The 15948-nt window shown below is 61.8% G+C and overlaps 1 protein-coding gene across 1 annotated transcript in view; it reads left to right on the top strand.

Moving 5' to 3' along the window:
- The window catches only part of CAMTA1 (calmodulin binding transcription activator 1), a 694930-nt gene that overhangs the window by 588530 nt on the left and 90452 nt on the right, over positions 1–15948 (top strand). Inside the window, exon 7 of the mRNA XM_014546182.1 lies at positions 3241–3394. Within this exon, the coding sequence (XP_014401668.1) occupies positions 3241–3394 (154 nt within the window). The remainder of the gene's footprint in view (positions 1–3240; positions 3395–15948) is intronic.

Consider the following 15948-nt stretch of genomic DNA (forward strand, 5'->3'; position numbering starts at 1 on the left):
CCCCGAGCCTCCCGCAGCCCGCCTGCCCCGCCTGCAGAGCGGTGCTCAGTGGGGATCTGACGTTGCTGTGAGCGCTCCCAGGAACCGAAACAACACTGGGACTCCATGGCTAATATATTTTTCTGCCAAAAGCACCCAATAAAATGCACAACTAATGGATGAGATTGCAACGTTGCCAAGAAGCGCCGTGTGCCCCAAACATCCAAACATACCTCGATCACGCTGTCTCCAAACCAGCCCCAAACCGGGAAGTCGGGACTTAAGATTCCACCGGGACTTGGAGCTGCAGGAACCCAGGCCTGGGGCAGGATCTGGGGTTACAATGGAGACCGTGAGGCCGGCTTCCCAGCTTCCTAACCCCAACCAGTCCCAGCACCTGCAGGGGTCATGCTTCCTCCCAACTGTGTCAAGGCCGCTGAGAGGCTCAGCCCAGAGCGGGGCTCCGGGAAGGGCCTGGTGCCTGATTCAAAAGGCTCAGAAGGAGAGCTAGACCCCCAAGTCCGTAGTTACAGATGTGGGGCCCTGGTCTATGAGCTCCTAACAGGTGGAGTCGCTGTGCCTCGGGGCATTTTTCGGGGCTGAGGGATGGAGTAGCCGCAGCCTCCATCGAATTCTCAGCGGCCTCAGACCCGGCCGAGGTTAGAGCCAGCCCTGCCTCCCAGCCTCCTAGGAGTGCTGTGCCCCTCATAGACTAGAAAACGGAAGCCAGATGTCAGCAGCACGCAAGCAAGGAAAGGGAAGGGCGGGAAGTCCAACGTCAGTAGCTCAATTCCACTGATGGAAGTGAACAGTGGTCATTGCTGATGCCATGACAGCTCCGGGCCTTCCCCCGTGGCTGAGGAGATAAAGGAGGAATACAGACTAAGATACAAACCCCGTCTCCATCCTGCTGTGGTGGAGATACAGAGGGTGGGGTATCAGGGAGTACTTCCTGGAGGAGGAAGCGAGCGTGGTGCTTGTCCTCAAAGAATAGGTGGAGGCCAGTTATGCAAACACGGAGCTGGGCGCTGAAGGGAGGGACAGCGCTTTCTGACATAGGAGAGTTCGGGGTGCTCTAGTGCAGGAATTATTGGTTTGGGGTTTCGGTGTGTGGTGAAGGCGGCCCTCCTTGGCTCCCATGCTTGTCCTACCGCCTTGGTCTCCCACAGCCTTTGCTGGGCGCTCCATGGGCCTCTGGGGCAGGAGGCTGCAGGTCTTTCGTCTCCCGGGCAGCTGACATCCATCCAGTGCCCCCTGCAGGACCCAGCTCCTACTCCAGGGCCAGGATCAGAGGCGGCCCCGGGCGGGCAGCCCGCTGGCCCCGCAGCCCTTTGATCCTTCCTCGTCTTGCTCAGCAGCTGGTGCTGCCACCTGCCCAGGCACAGCTCAAGCGGGAGCCCCCAGTCCAGCACAGCCGGGAGGCCGTGTGCTGGTCCCAGGAAGAACACAGGGCAGGGACCCAGGTGTACCCCCCCTGGTCCTGGGCCATCTCACCCGTGCAATGCGGAGAGCAAGTCTGCAGCCCCCCTCCCTCTGGGGCACAAGGCAAGGATGCAGGGAAGTTGAGGCGGGAAAGTGCTGAGACCAAGCGAGACAGGCCAGCAGGTGTCTTGGCAGGACCTGAATTGGGAGTCAGAATCCTGGCTTCCGGCCCAGGCTCTGTCCCTGGCCAGACACACAGCTTCAGGCAGGTCACAGCTCCTCTGGGCTCAGTCCCCTCATTGTAGACAGAGGGTACCCTGCCCGGCCCTGCCTGGCCCCGCCCTGCCCGCCCCACGCTGGCTAGCGCTGGCACCAAACGAGATGACGCTGACAGTGCTCAGACCGCAGTGCGTGGGCGCCGATGTCGGGTCCTCATCACTATTAAGGAGCATGAGTGCCGCCGTCCAGAAAAACTGCCGTTCGGGGCGGCTCCTGGTCGTGCTGATGTGATTTGCTGGGTAACTGAGCGTTGGCAAGGAAAAACACTTACTGAAAAGCTTCTTAAATTGCGCCGGTCGACGTTCTCGCACTGGTCACGTGTCATCTCGAGCCTTTGCTAACGCATTGATTGACCCCACAGTCACTCACTGCGTGGCTCTGACCAGACCCGAAAGGGTGACTGCAGACGCAGCCTCCTCAGCGGGGTCCTCGAGCCACGGGCCTCGGGGGAACTCGTGGCCGGGTGTCAGGCAGGAAAAGCAGAGGCCACAGCTCCGGGAAAGAGTGATGGAAGGGGCCTTCTAGCTGGCTTGTCTGTAGCTGCATCTCGATGTTCCCTCACGTTGCCTGACTGGGGAGGTTTTTCTGGGTCTTTCCAACGGCGTTATAAAGCGACGCGATTGCTTTTTACAAACGAAACCGGCCTGGCCTTGGGGGTCACGAGAAGCCCCGGAGAGTGAGCTCTGCGCATCGAAGCTGCTGCCCCGCGGGGCCCGGGCACATCACTGTCAGAGCTGGTGGCGGGCAGGGGGGGACCGAGGGCATTTTGAACTGAGTCTGGGGGACGAGGCCAACCCATCTGGGGACAAGCGGTGCCTTCAGGGTTCCCATGGGAGCATTCTTTCCATTCCAAAGCTCAGGGCGGTCCCACGGCCGAGCTCCCAGGTGAGTGGGTGATGGCCGCTGCCTGGGTGTCGCTCGGAAGGGCCCTGCTGACGGGGCTATTTGCACAGGGAGAGGTGGAGATACAGAGGGCGGGGTATCAGGGAGTACTTCCTGGAGGAGGAGGCGAGCGTGGTGCTTGTCCTCAAAGAATAGGAGGAGGCTGGTTATGTCCCTTAGACGTGGGGCGCCTTCAACCTGGGGACCCCGTTTCCCCGTGGGAAGAGGTGGCGAGATTCCTGTGTCGGGAGGTCATGCTGTGGTGAGGACGGGGGTGGGGCACCGGCGGGCGCAGTGCCCCCGGGCAGCTGTTGGCGTGAGGCCTAAGGTCCGGGGTGTGGGGTAGAGATGGGTCTGACCGCGTGTGTGGCCCTTCGTTGCACCGTGTGTAGAGCAGCGGTTCTCCGCTGGGGCAGTTGTGTCCCCCGGGGACGCTGGGCGGTGTCTGGCGCCGGTTCTAGTAGCTGCTGTAGGCTGGGGGTAAGGCATCGGGAAGGCAGGCACCAGGGCTGCTGCCGGGCTCAGGGCGTCCCCCCGACAATGCGTGTCAGCAGCCCCAAGGATGAGGAAGCCGGGTGTGCGGACACTCGGCCGGTCTGTGCCTGCTGGTGGGGGGTGGGGGGGCCTGGATGGACTCCATGCCACCTCATGCTGCCAGTCTCTGTGCTCTCCCCCCAGAACCCCGACATCGTCCTGGTGCACTATCTCAACGTCCCGGCCATCGAGGACTGCGGCAAGCCCTGCGGCCCCATCCTCTGCTCCATCAACACCGACAAGAAGGAGTGGGCGAAATGGACCAAGGAGGAGCTCATCGGGCAGCTGAAGCCCATGTGTGAGTAGCCGCGGCCGCCCGCCCAGGTCCTGCCCTGGGGACCAGGTGTGGGAGCCCCTTCCCCTCGGATGGCAGTGACACAGTGACCCCGCTTTCCCTTGATCCTCACGCCCCCTGTGCGACAGGCAGGGCACAGAATGTCTGGCCCATGTGACAGGTGAGACAGGCAAGGCTCAGAGGCACAAAGCAACACGAAAGAGGAGCAGAGCCCAGAGAGCGGGGACCGCTGCCCCCTGGTGGCAGGCAGGAGTGGGGGGGAGGCCTGGGGATCCGGGAGGACTGCCCGGAGCTGGGTGCCTCGCCCTCGCCCTCGCCCTCTGCTCCTGGACAGGAGGCCTCGCGCCCTGACTGGGAGGCACAGGGACGATGGGGCCGAGCTGGCTTTCACTGTCCAGCACAGCGGTGCGTTCCGAAGCATCTGTAGTGTGCGAACCACCGAGCGCAAAGCTCCGGTGAGTCCAGAAAGCTGGGCCTCGGCTGCCACCCCATTTCCATGGGCCGTGGCTCCCGGCAGCCACTAGTGGGGCTCCATGGCCTCTCCTGCCCCCAGACACCTGGGCTCAGGAGAACCAGGCTCAGAGCGGGTGAGCGGGTCCCTCAGAGCCCGTGCGCTTCGGGAGGGAGCTGTGGGGAAGAAGCCGCTGGGCGCCATGTACAGGGAGCAGCGGAAATGCCTTCCCGGAGGAGTGAGGGCCCCGTCTCTGGGAGGGTCCAAGCTAAATCCAGGTACACTGCAGTAGCCCGCTAATCCTGAGAGTCCCACAGTGCTCAGATCGGGGGACCCCCCTCATCCCAAGGTCAGGGATGGGGATCGGGAGCGACAGAGGGGTCTGTACGGCCTCAGGGGCTCCGACCAGCTTGCCCCTGATGCTGCTGCTGCCACCAGGAACCTTGAGCCAGGTGGCCTGGGGCCTCTGGGCTCAGGCTGCGTCCCCTCCCAATGGACAAGGGGGTTAAGCTCCATGAACCCCAGGGTAGACACCGGACCTCTGGCGTTTACCTGGAGGGACCCAAAGGCCTGCTCGAGTCTGCGGTGCATCGAGCAAATCATGTAAAACTATAGCAAACCCCCATAAAGCTCGTAACCTGGGTTCTCTGGGGTTTGGGGCGGGAGCCCAGCGGCACACAGACACATAGAGTGCACGTGTGTGCGTGGCTCCGGTCACAGACACGCAGCCTGGGACAGGGCCCGGAAGTGGGGGGATGAGAGCTCTCGGTGCCGACCGGGCCGGGCACAGGCAGGGCACGGCCGGGTGCTCAGGAAGCAGAGGCGCCGCGAGCCAGGAAGGCGTCAGATTCGGTTCCAGAAGCAGGCGTGCCACCCGCGCTGGAGCCAAACACATTAGCTTCATCACATTTCCACATAAATCACATTCCTTCAAAGACTTCACAGTTTGATTTCCTGATGTTTCCCAATTTCTCTGCCCCACAGCAGAGTTGTCAGTGGTTTAATCAAAACGCTGTCTTCTCAGTGGCAAGGGGAGCTCGGACCTGCAGCCTCTGCCTCGGCCGCTGCGAGATGGGGCTCGTGGTCTTCAGCTCTGGGGTCTCACAAACTCCCGGGGAAGCCAGAGGGACGGAGAGCCCACCCTGATTCTTGCAGCTGTGTCCTTGGGTCCCTGGGGGCTTGCCTTCCACCTGCACCCTGAGGGATGCCTCCTCCAGGTTAAAAGAGGAAACAGGAAAATGTGATATCTGATAGGAATCCCCCAGGTGCTTCCAAACACTTCCTCTCCGTCCCCTGCAATCCCTTCCGTGGCAGTTAGGATGCGAGCCCTGCTGCCGAGGCAAAGGCCAAAAGACTGGAGGCTTCCATAAGCGAGAAGGCGATTTCCACGTAGCAGTTGGAGGTTGATGTGGCAGCCCAGTGTCAGGGATCCGCCATCAGGGCTCCCACCAGCTGGTCGCTCTGCTGTTCCTAGGACGTCGCCTTCTCTCACGTGGCCCAAGATGGCAACTCCAGCTCCCACCGTCACAACTGCATTCCAACCAGTGGAAGCAGAAACGAGAAAGTGGAGGGCAATCATTTTCCCCTTAAGAACAGGGCCCAAATGCCCATACTTCTATTCATAGGTCATTGGCCAGGATTTGGTCACATGGTCACCCCTGGTTGCAAGGGAGTCTGGGAAGTATAGTCTTTTGCTAAGCACTACCATCCTAACATACTTTGGGGACTAGGGTTCTGCGTGTGCGTCGCTCGGGGCTGAGTGGAGCTGAGCTCAAGCCGGGTGCCCCCGTCAGACCTCCACGGAGGGAGACCTGCTCAGCTCAGGGCTGAGTGTTAGCTCAGTTCCTGTCCATGGGTTGGCATTTATAGAATCCAAGTGAACGGGACCTAAAGCTTAGCATGTCTCCTCCTGGAAACTGGGGTCTGTTCCAATGCAGCTGCTCTGAGCAAGCACCAGCCTTGGGCACAGCCAACTGCCAGTGCATGAGAGAGGGCTGGGCAGGTGGGGTCCTCCCCGCCCAGGTCTGACGAGCTCTGTGCCACATCCTGCCCACCTGGTGGGAAACGTGCTCAGTGCGGGAATGGAGGCCGTGTTGAGTGTGGAGGGGATGGAGGCCGTGTTGAGTGTGGAGGGGATGGAGGTTGTGTTGAGTGTGGAGGGGATGGAGGCCGTGTTGAGTGTGGAGGGGATGGAGGTTGTGTTGAGTGTGGAAGGGATGGAGGCCGTGTTGAGTATGGAAGGGATGGAGGCCGTGTTGAGTATGGAGGGGATGGAGGTTGTGTTGAGTATGGAGGGGATGGAGGTTGTGTTGAGTGTGGAGGGGCTGGAGGCCGTGTTGAGGGTGGAGGGGATGGAGGCCGGGTTGAGAGTGGAGGGGATGGAGGGTGTGTTGAGTGTGGAGGGCATGGAGGCCGGGTTGAGAGTGGAGGGGATGGAGGGTGTGTTGAGTGTGGAGGGCATGGAGGCCGGGTTGAGAGTGGAGGGGATGGAGGGTGTGTTGAGTGTGGAGGGCATGGAGGCCGGGTTGAGAGTGGAGGGGATGGAGGGTGTGTTGAGTGTGGAGGGCATGGAGGCCGGGTTGAGAGTGGAGGGGATGGAGGGTGTGTTGAGTGTGGAGGGCATGGAGGCCGGGTTGAGAGTGGAGGGGATGGAGGGTGTGTTGAGTGTGGAGGGCATGGAGGCCGGGTTGAGAGTGGAGGGGATGGAGGGTGTGTTGAGTGTGGAGGGGATGGAGGTTATGTTGAGTGTGGAGGGGTTGGAGGTTGTGTTGAGTGTGGAGGGAATGGAGGTTGTGTTGAGTGTGGAGGGGATGGAGGCCGTGTTGAGTGTGGAGGGGATGGAGGCCATGTTGAGTGGAAGTGGGTAGAGGTCATGGTGAAGGGGGTGGAGCCCATATTGAGTGTGGGGGTTGAGGGTGCTCTCCGGGCTCCCAGCCATCCTGAGTCACCCGTCACCTGTGGTCCTGGAGCACCTGCAGCCTCCTGGTGTTTGGGGAGCCAGGGTCTCAGCCCCTCCCCATGTGCTCTCAGGGAGCACATTCCTAGCCTCTGCAACTGCACGCCCAGCATAACAAGCCCCCAGGGCCCCGGCAAGGCCAGTGGCTGGAGAGGGGAACTCCGCCTGCTGAGGAATGTCTCTGGCGGCAGAGACTAGAAAGGAGCAGGCTAATTAGCAGGCGCCTGCCTCTCCCAGGAGCTCCTCGCCCGCATGTTAAGCCACCAGAGCCTGGGTCTCCAGGGCCCCCCAGGCCCTCCCTGCTACAACACCCATGCCCTGGGCTGTATAGTCAATGCCTCTGTTGTTCTCTCATCCTTTTCCAGACAAAGACCAAAGATGCAGCAAGAGGGGAAGTGTTTATTTGTTTTGCTTTTTTGCTTAGATTGTAATCCTGGTGATTATAGAAATATCAAGAAGTAAAATCAACAAAGGCTTTCCCTTTCCCCGACCCTGCACCAAACCCCGTTCCTGGTCGATTAGCGCCACCTGGTGGCCAGTAGCAGCTGAGCGGCTCAGAGAGGTGAACCCCCTGGAGGAGCCAGACTCCCCAGCCAGGCTCTGGAGCCTGCAGACGCGGGGCACTGTCCCAGCCCTGCCTGGGACCTGGTGCCTGGGATGTGGTGGGAGGCGTCTTAGACCTGCTCTGCGACTCTGGGGCCGTGGGCTTGGGGTGGGGCTGGAGCGCACCTCCTTTCCTCTCCGCCTCAGTCATCACCCTGCCGGTGCAAGGTGGAGGGGCTGGCGTCCCCCTGACAGAGGGCATGCTCCCACATCTCGGCCAGAGTCTGTGGGCGATGGAGGGGCAGTTAGCACAGCAAGTCCCAGAGGTGCTGCCTCAGGAGCAGCAGGCGGGGAGCCTGAGACCGGAGGTGAAAGAGGCGGGGCGTCAGTCTGGGGAGGGGAGGTTGCTGTCAGGAAGGGTTGGAGGGTTTATTGCCAGCCAGAAGTGTTCGCTTGGACGCATTTCCCAGTGTCCCCATCTCTCACGGAGTGAGGGACCGGGAGTCAGGAATGAGCTGGGCACATCCAGGCTGCCCACCCCTGGGGCTCAGGGCAGCCAGAGTGGCCAAGGTGCCCCCAGTCCTCCCGGCCTGCACAACCTGGGCAGATGCTGGCTCCATGCCAGGGCAGAGGTCCACGTCACAGACACGTGGGCAGGTTGGTGAAAAGGTGGGCTCCTGCCTCCAAGACGCCCTGTCCCACGGGTCTGAGCGGCCCCAGGCACCTGCATTTTTAACAAGCAAGACTCCCGTGCTTTTTGAGAGCTCACAGCCTGCAGCAGGCGCAGCCAGGCGCCACCCAGGAGCCCCGTGGAGATCAGGCCACAGGCCGGTTACGCATCAGCTGGTTCTCACGTGGCTGGGAAGGAAGCAGACACGGGCGGGCGGCAGTGCGGATCTCCAACATGCAGAAGAATGGGGTGTGTGTGGGACCATGTGAGGTCTCTCCGTAGACTCTGGGATAAGACCTGCAACCCTACCACTTTCCTTCGGTTGAAAGTGAGATGTTAGTGCCAGGCACATACGGGGTCTGGCCGGACACTTATGGACGTGAAGTCCTGAGAAACACCCCTGGGTGCCATAAAGGAAGCACGTCTGTGTCCCTGTGGTGGGCCCAGGCCTGGGCCCAGTGGATGGAGCCCAGGAGGCCCGGAAGGTTCTCTCCCCGCCTGTGTCTTCAGGAGGTGGAGTCACTGCTGGGGTGAGGACAGGGAGAGGGCCTGGGAGGACTTCCCTGCCCGTCGGGTGTCCCCTCGGTTAGAGTTGCTGCTCAGGGAGCAGGCCGGGTGGGTCCCCGCAAGCCCCCAGTCCTAGCAGAATGCCTTCCGGGCGCCTCCCCGCCTGGCCCCCAGGAGAGCAGGCGTGGGCCTCAGGGCAAGGCTCCTCAGTGTGGGGCCGCTCCTTTCTCCTGCTGCAGGGAGGACCCAGGCTTACTTTGCAAATGAGCCTTTTTCCCTCTGGCTAAATTTTATTAGCGGAATTGTCCCCCACGTAGCAGGACAAAAAGAGAAATACTTTTGATTTCCTGTCGCTCCCGGCTAGTGCCACTCCAGCTGCTTGGGCACCACGCACCCCCCCCCTGCCCCGTTCCCGTCACAAAAGTCCCAGCTCTGCAGTGAGCCTGGTAGGGGCGCCTCTGTGCTGGAGTGGCACGTGCCTGACCGTGACCCGGAGCCACACAGCCCTGCTCATCCTGCGAGTGGTTTCGTTAAAGTGAGAATTTGCTGCCAACATTGAAACCTCTGGGCTTTCAGCTTCTCTCTGAAAATGGGAGGTTCGGGGCCAGTGAGGGGCCCAGGGAGTCCCAGCTCTGCAGTGAGCCTGGTAGGGGCGCCTCTGTGCTGGAGTGGCACGTGCCTGACCGTGACCCGGAGCCACACAGCCCTGCTCATCCTGCGAGTGGTTTCGTTAAAGTGAGAATTTGCTGCCAACATTGAAACCTCTGGGCTTTCAGCTTCTCTCTGAAAATGGGAGGTTCGGGGCCAGTGAGGGGCCCAGGGGCAGCTCCCTCCCCCTTCAGTGGCACCTGGCTCCCTCGGGGCGGGGCGCGTGGAGGAGGCGCCTGAGCCCAAGGTCTCCTGAGAAGCAGATGGAAACCGTCTGGGATCCCGCTGGGTCGGGGCCCAGGGGCAGCTCCCTCCCCCTTCAGTGGCACCTGGCTCCCTGGGGCAGTGGGGGGGCGCGTGGAGGAGGCGCCTGAGCCCAAGGTCTCCAGAGAAGCAGATGGAAACCGTCTGGGATCCCGCTGGGTCCCTGCCAACCCCCCCCCAACCCCCCACCCTGCCAGGGGCCCGAGGGGCGGTCACTCCTGCCCTCTCTCCCCTGACCTGCGCCGGGAGGATGGGCTGCCGTCAGCCCAGCTGAGAAGATGGTCCCAGGGCCCACGTGACTCCTGGGTCAGGGGTGACCCTTCCTCTCTCTCGGCCAAACTGCACCTCTGACATCACTGACAATCGGAGAGCTGCAAGCGCGTTCACCTTTTACTACGGCGTGAAGAATGGCGGCCTCCGTGACAGCGACACTGACCGGTCGGGGGTTCCGAGAGCCTTGGAGAGGCCCCGCCACCCGCGTCCTGGTCCGATGAGCAGGGCTGTGGGTGCGCAACACCACCAAGGCCGCTCCGTCACCGAGCCCCTAGGACTCGTCTGTGCGGCCACTGCAGAGGCGCAGGGAGCGCCAGGCCGAGTGGCCGGGGGTCTCCTGACGTCAGAGCTGTCAGGGCTCCTCCTGGGGGAGCCCTGTTCCTGCCCCTCCCCCCGAGGTCAGAGGTCATCCCACCTGGAACAGGACCGGCTGTGCTGAGTCTCAGGCCTCTGCCCTCTGCCCTCTCCTGCACCACTACCACTGGAGCAAGCCTGTGCCTCCTGCCGGAAGACAGGAAGTGGGGTCCTGATGCCCTGCGCCCCCAAACCCAGAGCCAGGCACCGCCAGCTCCTTCAGCAGCCGGCGCACACGTCCCCGAGCGCACATGCCGCCCGTCCCCAGTCAGCCTCCGAGCCCCTGGAAATGAGATTTCTGAAAATGTCCTCAGGACCCGCGGAGAATGAGAGTTGAGGGCGAGACGGGGAAATTGAATAGTATGTGGGTGTCTGGATATGAGAAGTTAAATCTAATGAAAATGTTATCCAGTTGAACCAAGAAATCAGAAGCAGGGCCTTTATTCCTGTCAACAAGAATACAGTGAAAATTAAACCAACGCCGCTGCCATTTCCCACTGACCTTGTTGCCATGGAGACAGCCTTCCCGTGTCAACAACCCGGAGGAATCCAATTGGGCTCATTCATGCATTGAGGGGCACGCGCGCTCCCCTCCCTCCCGCCTCCGTCTCACGGTCCCTAAATAGGGTGACCACTCGTCCCGGTCGCCGGGGAGCGTCCCCGTTTACATCGTTGTCCAGCCATGACCATGGCGCCCTGTCTGTCTCCAAGGTGACCTGTCTGGGCAGCATGTTGAAAGGGCACCCTTTTCGCCTGGCCAGTTTGGCTCAGTGGACAGAGCATCGGCCTGCGGACCAAAGGGTCCCGGGTTCGATTCCAGTCAAGGGCACGTACCTTGGTGTCAGGCTCCTCCCCAGCCCGGGCCCTGGCAGGGGCTTGTTCAGGAGGCAACCAATCAATGTGCTTCTCTCACATCGATGTTTCTCTGTCTTTCCCTCTCTCTTCCACTCTCCCTAAAATCAATGGAAAATATCCTCGGGTAAAGATCAACAAAACAAAATAAAAAACAAGGTCACCTCTTCATGGGCCTCTCCTGCGTGCTGAGTGCATTGCAGGAGAACTGGCTGCACCCCGACTGACGGGGCGGGAGGAAGGGGCACCCACAGGCGCCTGTTGGGTGGGAGTTTCTTTGTCACCAACGTGCCGCTTGCCACCTGCTCACACAGCACCGAGAAGCCTGCTGTGCCCAGAGGCCAAATGTCGTGGCCCAGGCTCCAGCCCTCCCGGTCCTCTGCTAGGAGTGACTGCCCTGGGGTGGGGCCGTGTATGACCTTGTCCTTGTATGGTTCCTTCCCAACGTGTTGCCGGCCTGACGTTTCAGAGCAGAAAGGGTCTCTCCCTGGGGCCTCCGACCCTGGCGGCCTCAGATCTCCCATGGGCACCACTGAATCCCAGTCCTGGGTGGGGCCCACTTCTCTATGTCTTTAAAGTCCCTTAGCGAACAGTGACGTGGTCAGGTGAACCACAGAGAGGCACGCACCCATTTGGCAGATGAGGAAACCGAGGCCAAGAGGAATCAAAGGTCTTCCTTACATCTTACGCATGGGGCCAGCCTGACACAGGCTCTCGGCATTTCTGGGGCCCAGCCCCTTCCTCCCGCACAGCGAGCTCAGGCGCTGAGCTGGGGTTTGCTCTGCCCTTCAGTCAAGTCCCACCACCGCTTAGGGTCGCCGCGTCAGGGGACAACCAAGAGGAACTGCCTCTGGGTCCCCATCTCTGACGAGGTGAGTCCCCTCCCCACCACAACCCCCAAACGCTGCTCCCCGAAAGCCCCAGCTCCTCTGGGAGGAGTCTTCCTCTGGGTTCTGTCTTTCATAGAAATTCCCCATAAATGCTCCATCTCCGCTATGAACATGGCCAGGCTCCGGGAACCCAGAGGCCCAGGTTCAGCCCTGAGCCTGGCTCCTGGCCCAGGCCCCCCTCCCTCTCTTGCTGGCTCCAGACCCTCTCCCCTGCACCCTGGGGGCCCGGCCAGGTCCTCTCCCTGGTCTGGGTGGCCTGGCCAGCTCAGGGGCCCACGCTCTGGCCCAGCTGTCCGGCTGTCCTGGCCCCGGGAAGGAAGGTCACGAGTGGGGAGCCAGGGTTCAGAGCCTGGCCCTTCTGAGATGGTGGCATCCTCTGTAGCCAGAGAGGGCAGGACCCGGCAGGGTGGGCGGCGGGCTGGGGGTCAGCACCTGGCCCAGCCTCAGGTTACTGGTGTTCCTGCACCGTCACCAGCACCCCCCCCCCCATAAACTGGACACCCTCTCTCCAGGAAGTAACGTGAGTGTAGCTTTGAGTGAAAGGGATCTCCGCCCCCGGATGGGGCCGCACCCCCTCATCCATCCAGGAGTTCCTGGGGGTCCCGGAAGGGGTGCAGCGGGACGAGCCTGGCTCTGCAGCCCCTCCCCGCCCCTTCTCTGCAGTGTCAGTCACGTAACTTCCCGCGTCTTGGTTCTCAAATTAATAAATGCGACGATAATTCTTCCTCAGGGGGTGGTTGAGAGATTAGAGATGTAATCTCTATGCCAGGGGGTGGAATACCACAGGCTCTGCGGCTTAAAGGAATTAATTTTCTCACAGTCCGGAGGCGGAAGTCCAGGATCAAGGTGTCAGTCGGCTGGGTAGGTTTCCGGGGAGGCCCCGTTTCCGGGCTTGCCAGACGGCTGCCTTCTCGCTGTGTCCTCCCCCGGCCTTGCCCTGTGTGTGCACAATCCTGGTGCCTCTTCCTCTTCTGACAGGACACGAGTCCTGTTGGGTTAGGACCCACCCTTAGGACCTCCTTTAACCTTGTTCATCTCTGAAAGGCCCTGTCTCCAAACACAGTCACCTTGGGGTCAGGGCTCCAACCTAAGAATGTTGGGGCACATGAGTCTGTCCATGCAGGGGTGACAGCGGCGCTAGACCTGGGCTCAGGCCCTGTCTGCCCCAGCCACAGCTCTCCACCTCTCCCCTGGGCGGGGATGGAGCAGCCAGCCCCATGTGGGGTCACCCCACCCTCCCCCTGCCCCGCCTCCACATCTCAATTACTCTCTCCCAGCGGTTGGCCGCCTCTCGGGCAAATTGTTCATGAGAAGATGCTCTCCAAAGCTCGGCCACACGCTGCTGTCATTGATTCCATTTTGATTATTCATATTAGCCGGAGCGCCGCTGTCTAGCCATGGGTGGTAATTAGCACAAGTGTTGGGCACAGGCCAGGTCCGTGCTGGCGTGGGCCTATGGGTTCCTGCGACAGCCACCCCAGCCCAGCCGCCTCTCGGGGACCAGTCCTCACGCAGGGCAGCTGGGCCGGCAGGGCCCCCCTGGCCGCTCCTGTCCTGTGCAGGCTCATGGAGGAGCTAACTTGGCCACGCACACCCTCTCTGGTACCTTCCCTGGCCTAGCCTTCCTGGGCAAGCAGGTCCCCCTCCACCGCCTGAGCGGCCTAGGGACCCCGCCCGGCCGGAACATTCCGGACGTCCTCCATCCTGTCCTCTGGGCCAGGTGGCCGACTGTGGCCTGCGAATGCGGAGCCGGGTGCCTCCACCGAGACTCAGTGAGAGGGGACCGCTGGGACCAGAGCCCCCAGGAGGCGATTTTCTGGGAATTCCCTTTCTTCCTTCGGTGCCCCCACCCAGGTCGTGGCCTTGCCTTTTGTCAAGTGCACGTTCACCGCAGTTCCCTGCTGCTGAGTTCAGGAGGGGGAGGGGTCAGCGGTTATTAACCGTCCTCTCTCAAAGCGCGCCTTCCCCGGGGAACCTCCCTTCCCGCTGATTCATTACCTGGTCGGAAGCAGAGCGTGACACGTTAAAGCCGTCTTGATAGCATTTGATATTCAGCACTAACGACTCCCACACCGAGGAGGGCTTCCCCCAGAGCGGGAGGGAGGCGATCTGCACATTGGATGTTCCGAGACAGTCGGCGATTTGCATTAAGCATCCAGAAACCCTCTGCTTGCAATCTGTCAGCTTCCCTGGTTTCATTTTATAGCCCTCCCAGCAGGAGGGGGAGCAGCCGCCACCGTGGGGCCGAGCAGAGCCTGGTCTGAGCACCTTGGTCAGGGTGGCGTGGACCTGGTCAGGGAGGACGGGGCCCTGGTTAGAGGTGACAGGGCCTGGTCGGGGAAGACGGGGACCTGGTCAGGCACAGATGCCAGAGGTGTCTGCCACGCGGGGATTGGCAAGCTTACCCTGCCCCCAAGACCTTGGGGTGAGGTGTGGCCACGTGGCTAGAAACCAGACGGGGAGCTCATCTCCCCAGACAGCCAAGCTCGGACTCGTGGCTTCCCTGAGAACACCTGTCTGGTCCTGTGATGAGTTGCCCAAGGTGGACGCCCTGTGATGCCCTGGTGACGAGCCCCAGGCGGTCCTCCTCGGCCTGCTGACCTGAGGAATTGAGGCTCAGGCTGTGTGTGCACCATCCTGCCTGCATCTGAGGTCTCCTGAGAGCTTCTTCAGACACCTGGGCACTGCCCGGGCCTAGGACCCAGAATCTCCTGCCGGTGCTGGGCGGACACGGGACAGATCATCAGCGTGTGCAGCAGTGTCAGGGGAGGGCCCTCGGGTCCTGCGCTCTGTCCCCACACCCGGCTCCGTGTCCTCATCTATAAAAGGAGGAGCCTGGGAGGGTCCTCAGCCAGGGGGCCAGGACCTGGGCAGGCCAGGGCCCTGAGCCTCAGCCAGGCCCCCTCTGCTCTCGCCCGGCTTCCATGTTGTGTTTCCGGGCGAAGGTTTCTTTGAGCAAAGGGCTCCGCAGCTGTGATGAGGGTTACAACCCCAGCCTGGGCCTTCCCTTCAGCTGCTGGGGACAAGGCGGCTGAGCTCCCCGAGGGAGCCCAAGGCCGAGGCTGCCCGCCTGAGGAGAGGGGGGCGGTAAAGCCACCACCACCCCCTGTGTGTGCCCATCCATCGCGCTCTGAACAGGCGCACACAACTGCACCCCAGATCCAGGCAGCTCGGTGAGCCGGGGGCAGAAGCCATCAGCACCGCCCCCCTGCCCCTGATGACCTGCTGGGTGGGATCCAAGAGCCACACGACAGGACCGTGGGCCCCGGTGCTGATGAAGGTGCTGGAGGCTGAGCCCTAAGGGCGCCAGAAGGGCCTCTTCAGGGTGGCACGGAGGGCAAGGACCGCGAGCCAGCAGTGCGCAGGCATGGAAGGGTCCTGGCAGATCCCAACCCTCACTAGTGGGGTTTCCTTTGCAAAACCACTGACGTTCCACATCCAGGTGCGGACAGGGAGCGGGGGCACGAGGTGCACGCCCTGGAGCTCTCCCTCTGCCCCCGTGCAAAGGCTGAGCATCTGTGATTGCACAGCAAGCACCCCGTGGCCATAGCAGCAGCCGGCCGCCACAACTGGCGTCTCAAGCGTGCTGGGTGTCACCATCATCGCCGTGAACGGCTGTGACAACAGCGGCTCTTTGCTGGGGACACACGACGTGCCGGATGGTGGATCAATCGGGTTCCCTCCGCGTCAGCATGCCAGGCAGATACTGTTAGATTCCCATTGTACAGATGAGGACACTGAGGCTCAGAGAGGCTTAGCGGCTTGCTCAGATTTACACAGCAAGTAAAGACCGAAATCTGGACTCCAATCCGGGTGTGAGTTTGACCAGGCTCCGCCCATGTGTAGACTGTGTCCTTGTCCATCTGTGTCCCGGAGCCCCTCACAGACAAGGGCAGGAGCCGTGAGCCGTGACCGCTCTTCCCCCGGGTCCCTGTGAGAGAAGCTCAGCCAGAGGAGAAAGGACGTCCTCGCAGCCGCAAAGCCATTGCCTCTCCCTGGCGTGACCTGGGCCCTGCTCCTCCTCCCAGGCCACCTGCACCCAGCGTCCCCTGCTCAGCAGCCTGGTCCCTCCTGGAGCCCGGCTGTGGATTCACTGCCTCCAGAGCTGGCTCCCCAGAGCCTCCAGCACTGCGCTGTGCTGGGCCGACA

This window comes from Myotis brandtii, unplaced genomic scaffold, assembly GCF_000412655.1.
Source record: "Myotis brandtii unplaced genomic scaffold, ASM41265v1 scaffold434, whole genome shotgun sequence".
Lineage (NCBI taxonomy): Eukaryota > Metazoa > Chordata > Mammalia > Chiroptera > Vespertilionidae > Myotis > Myotis brandtii.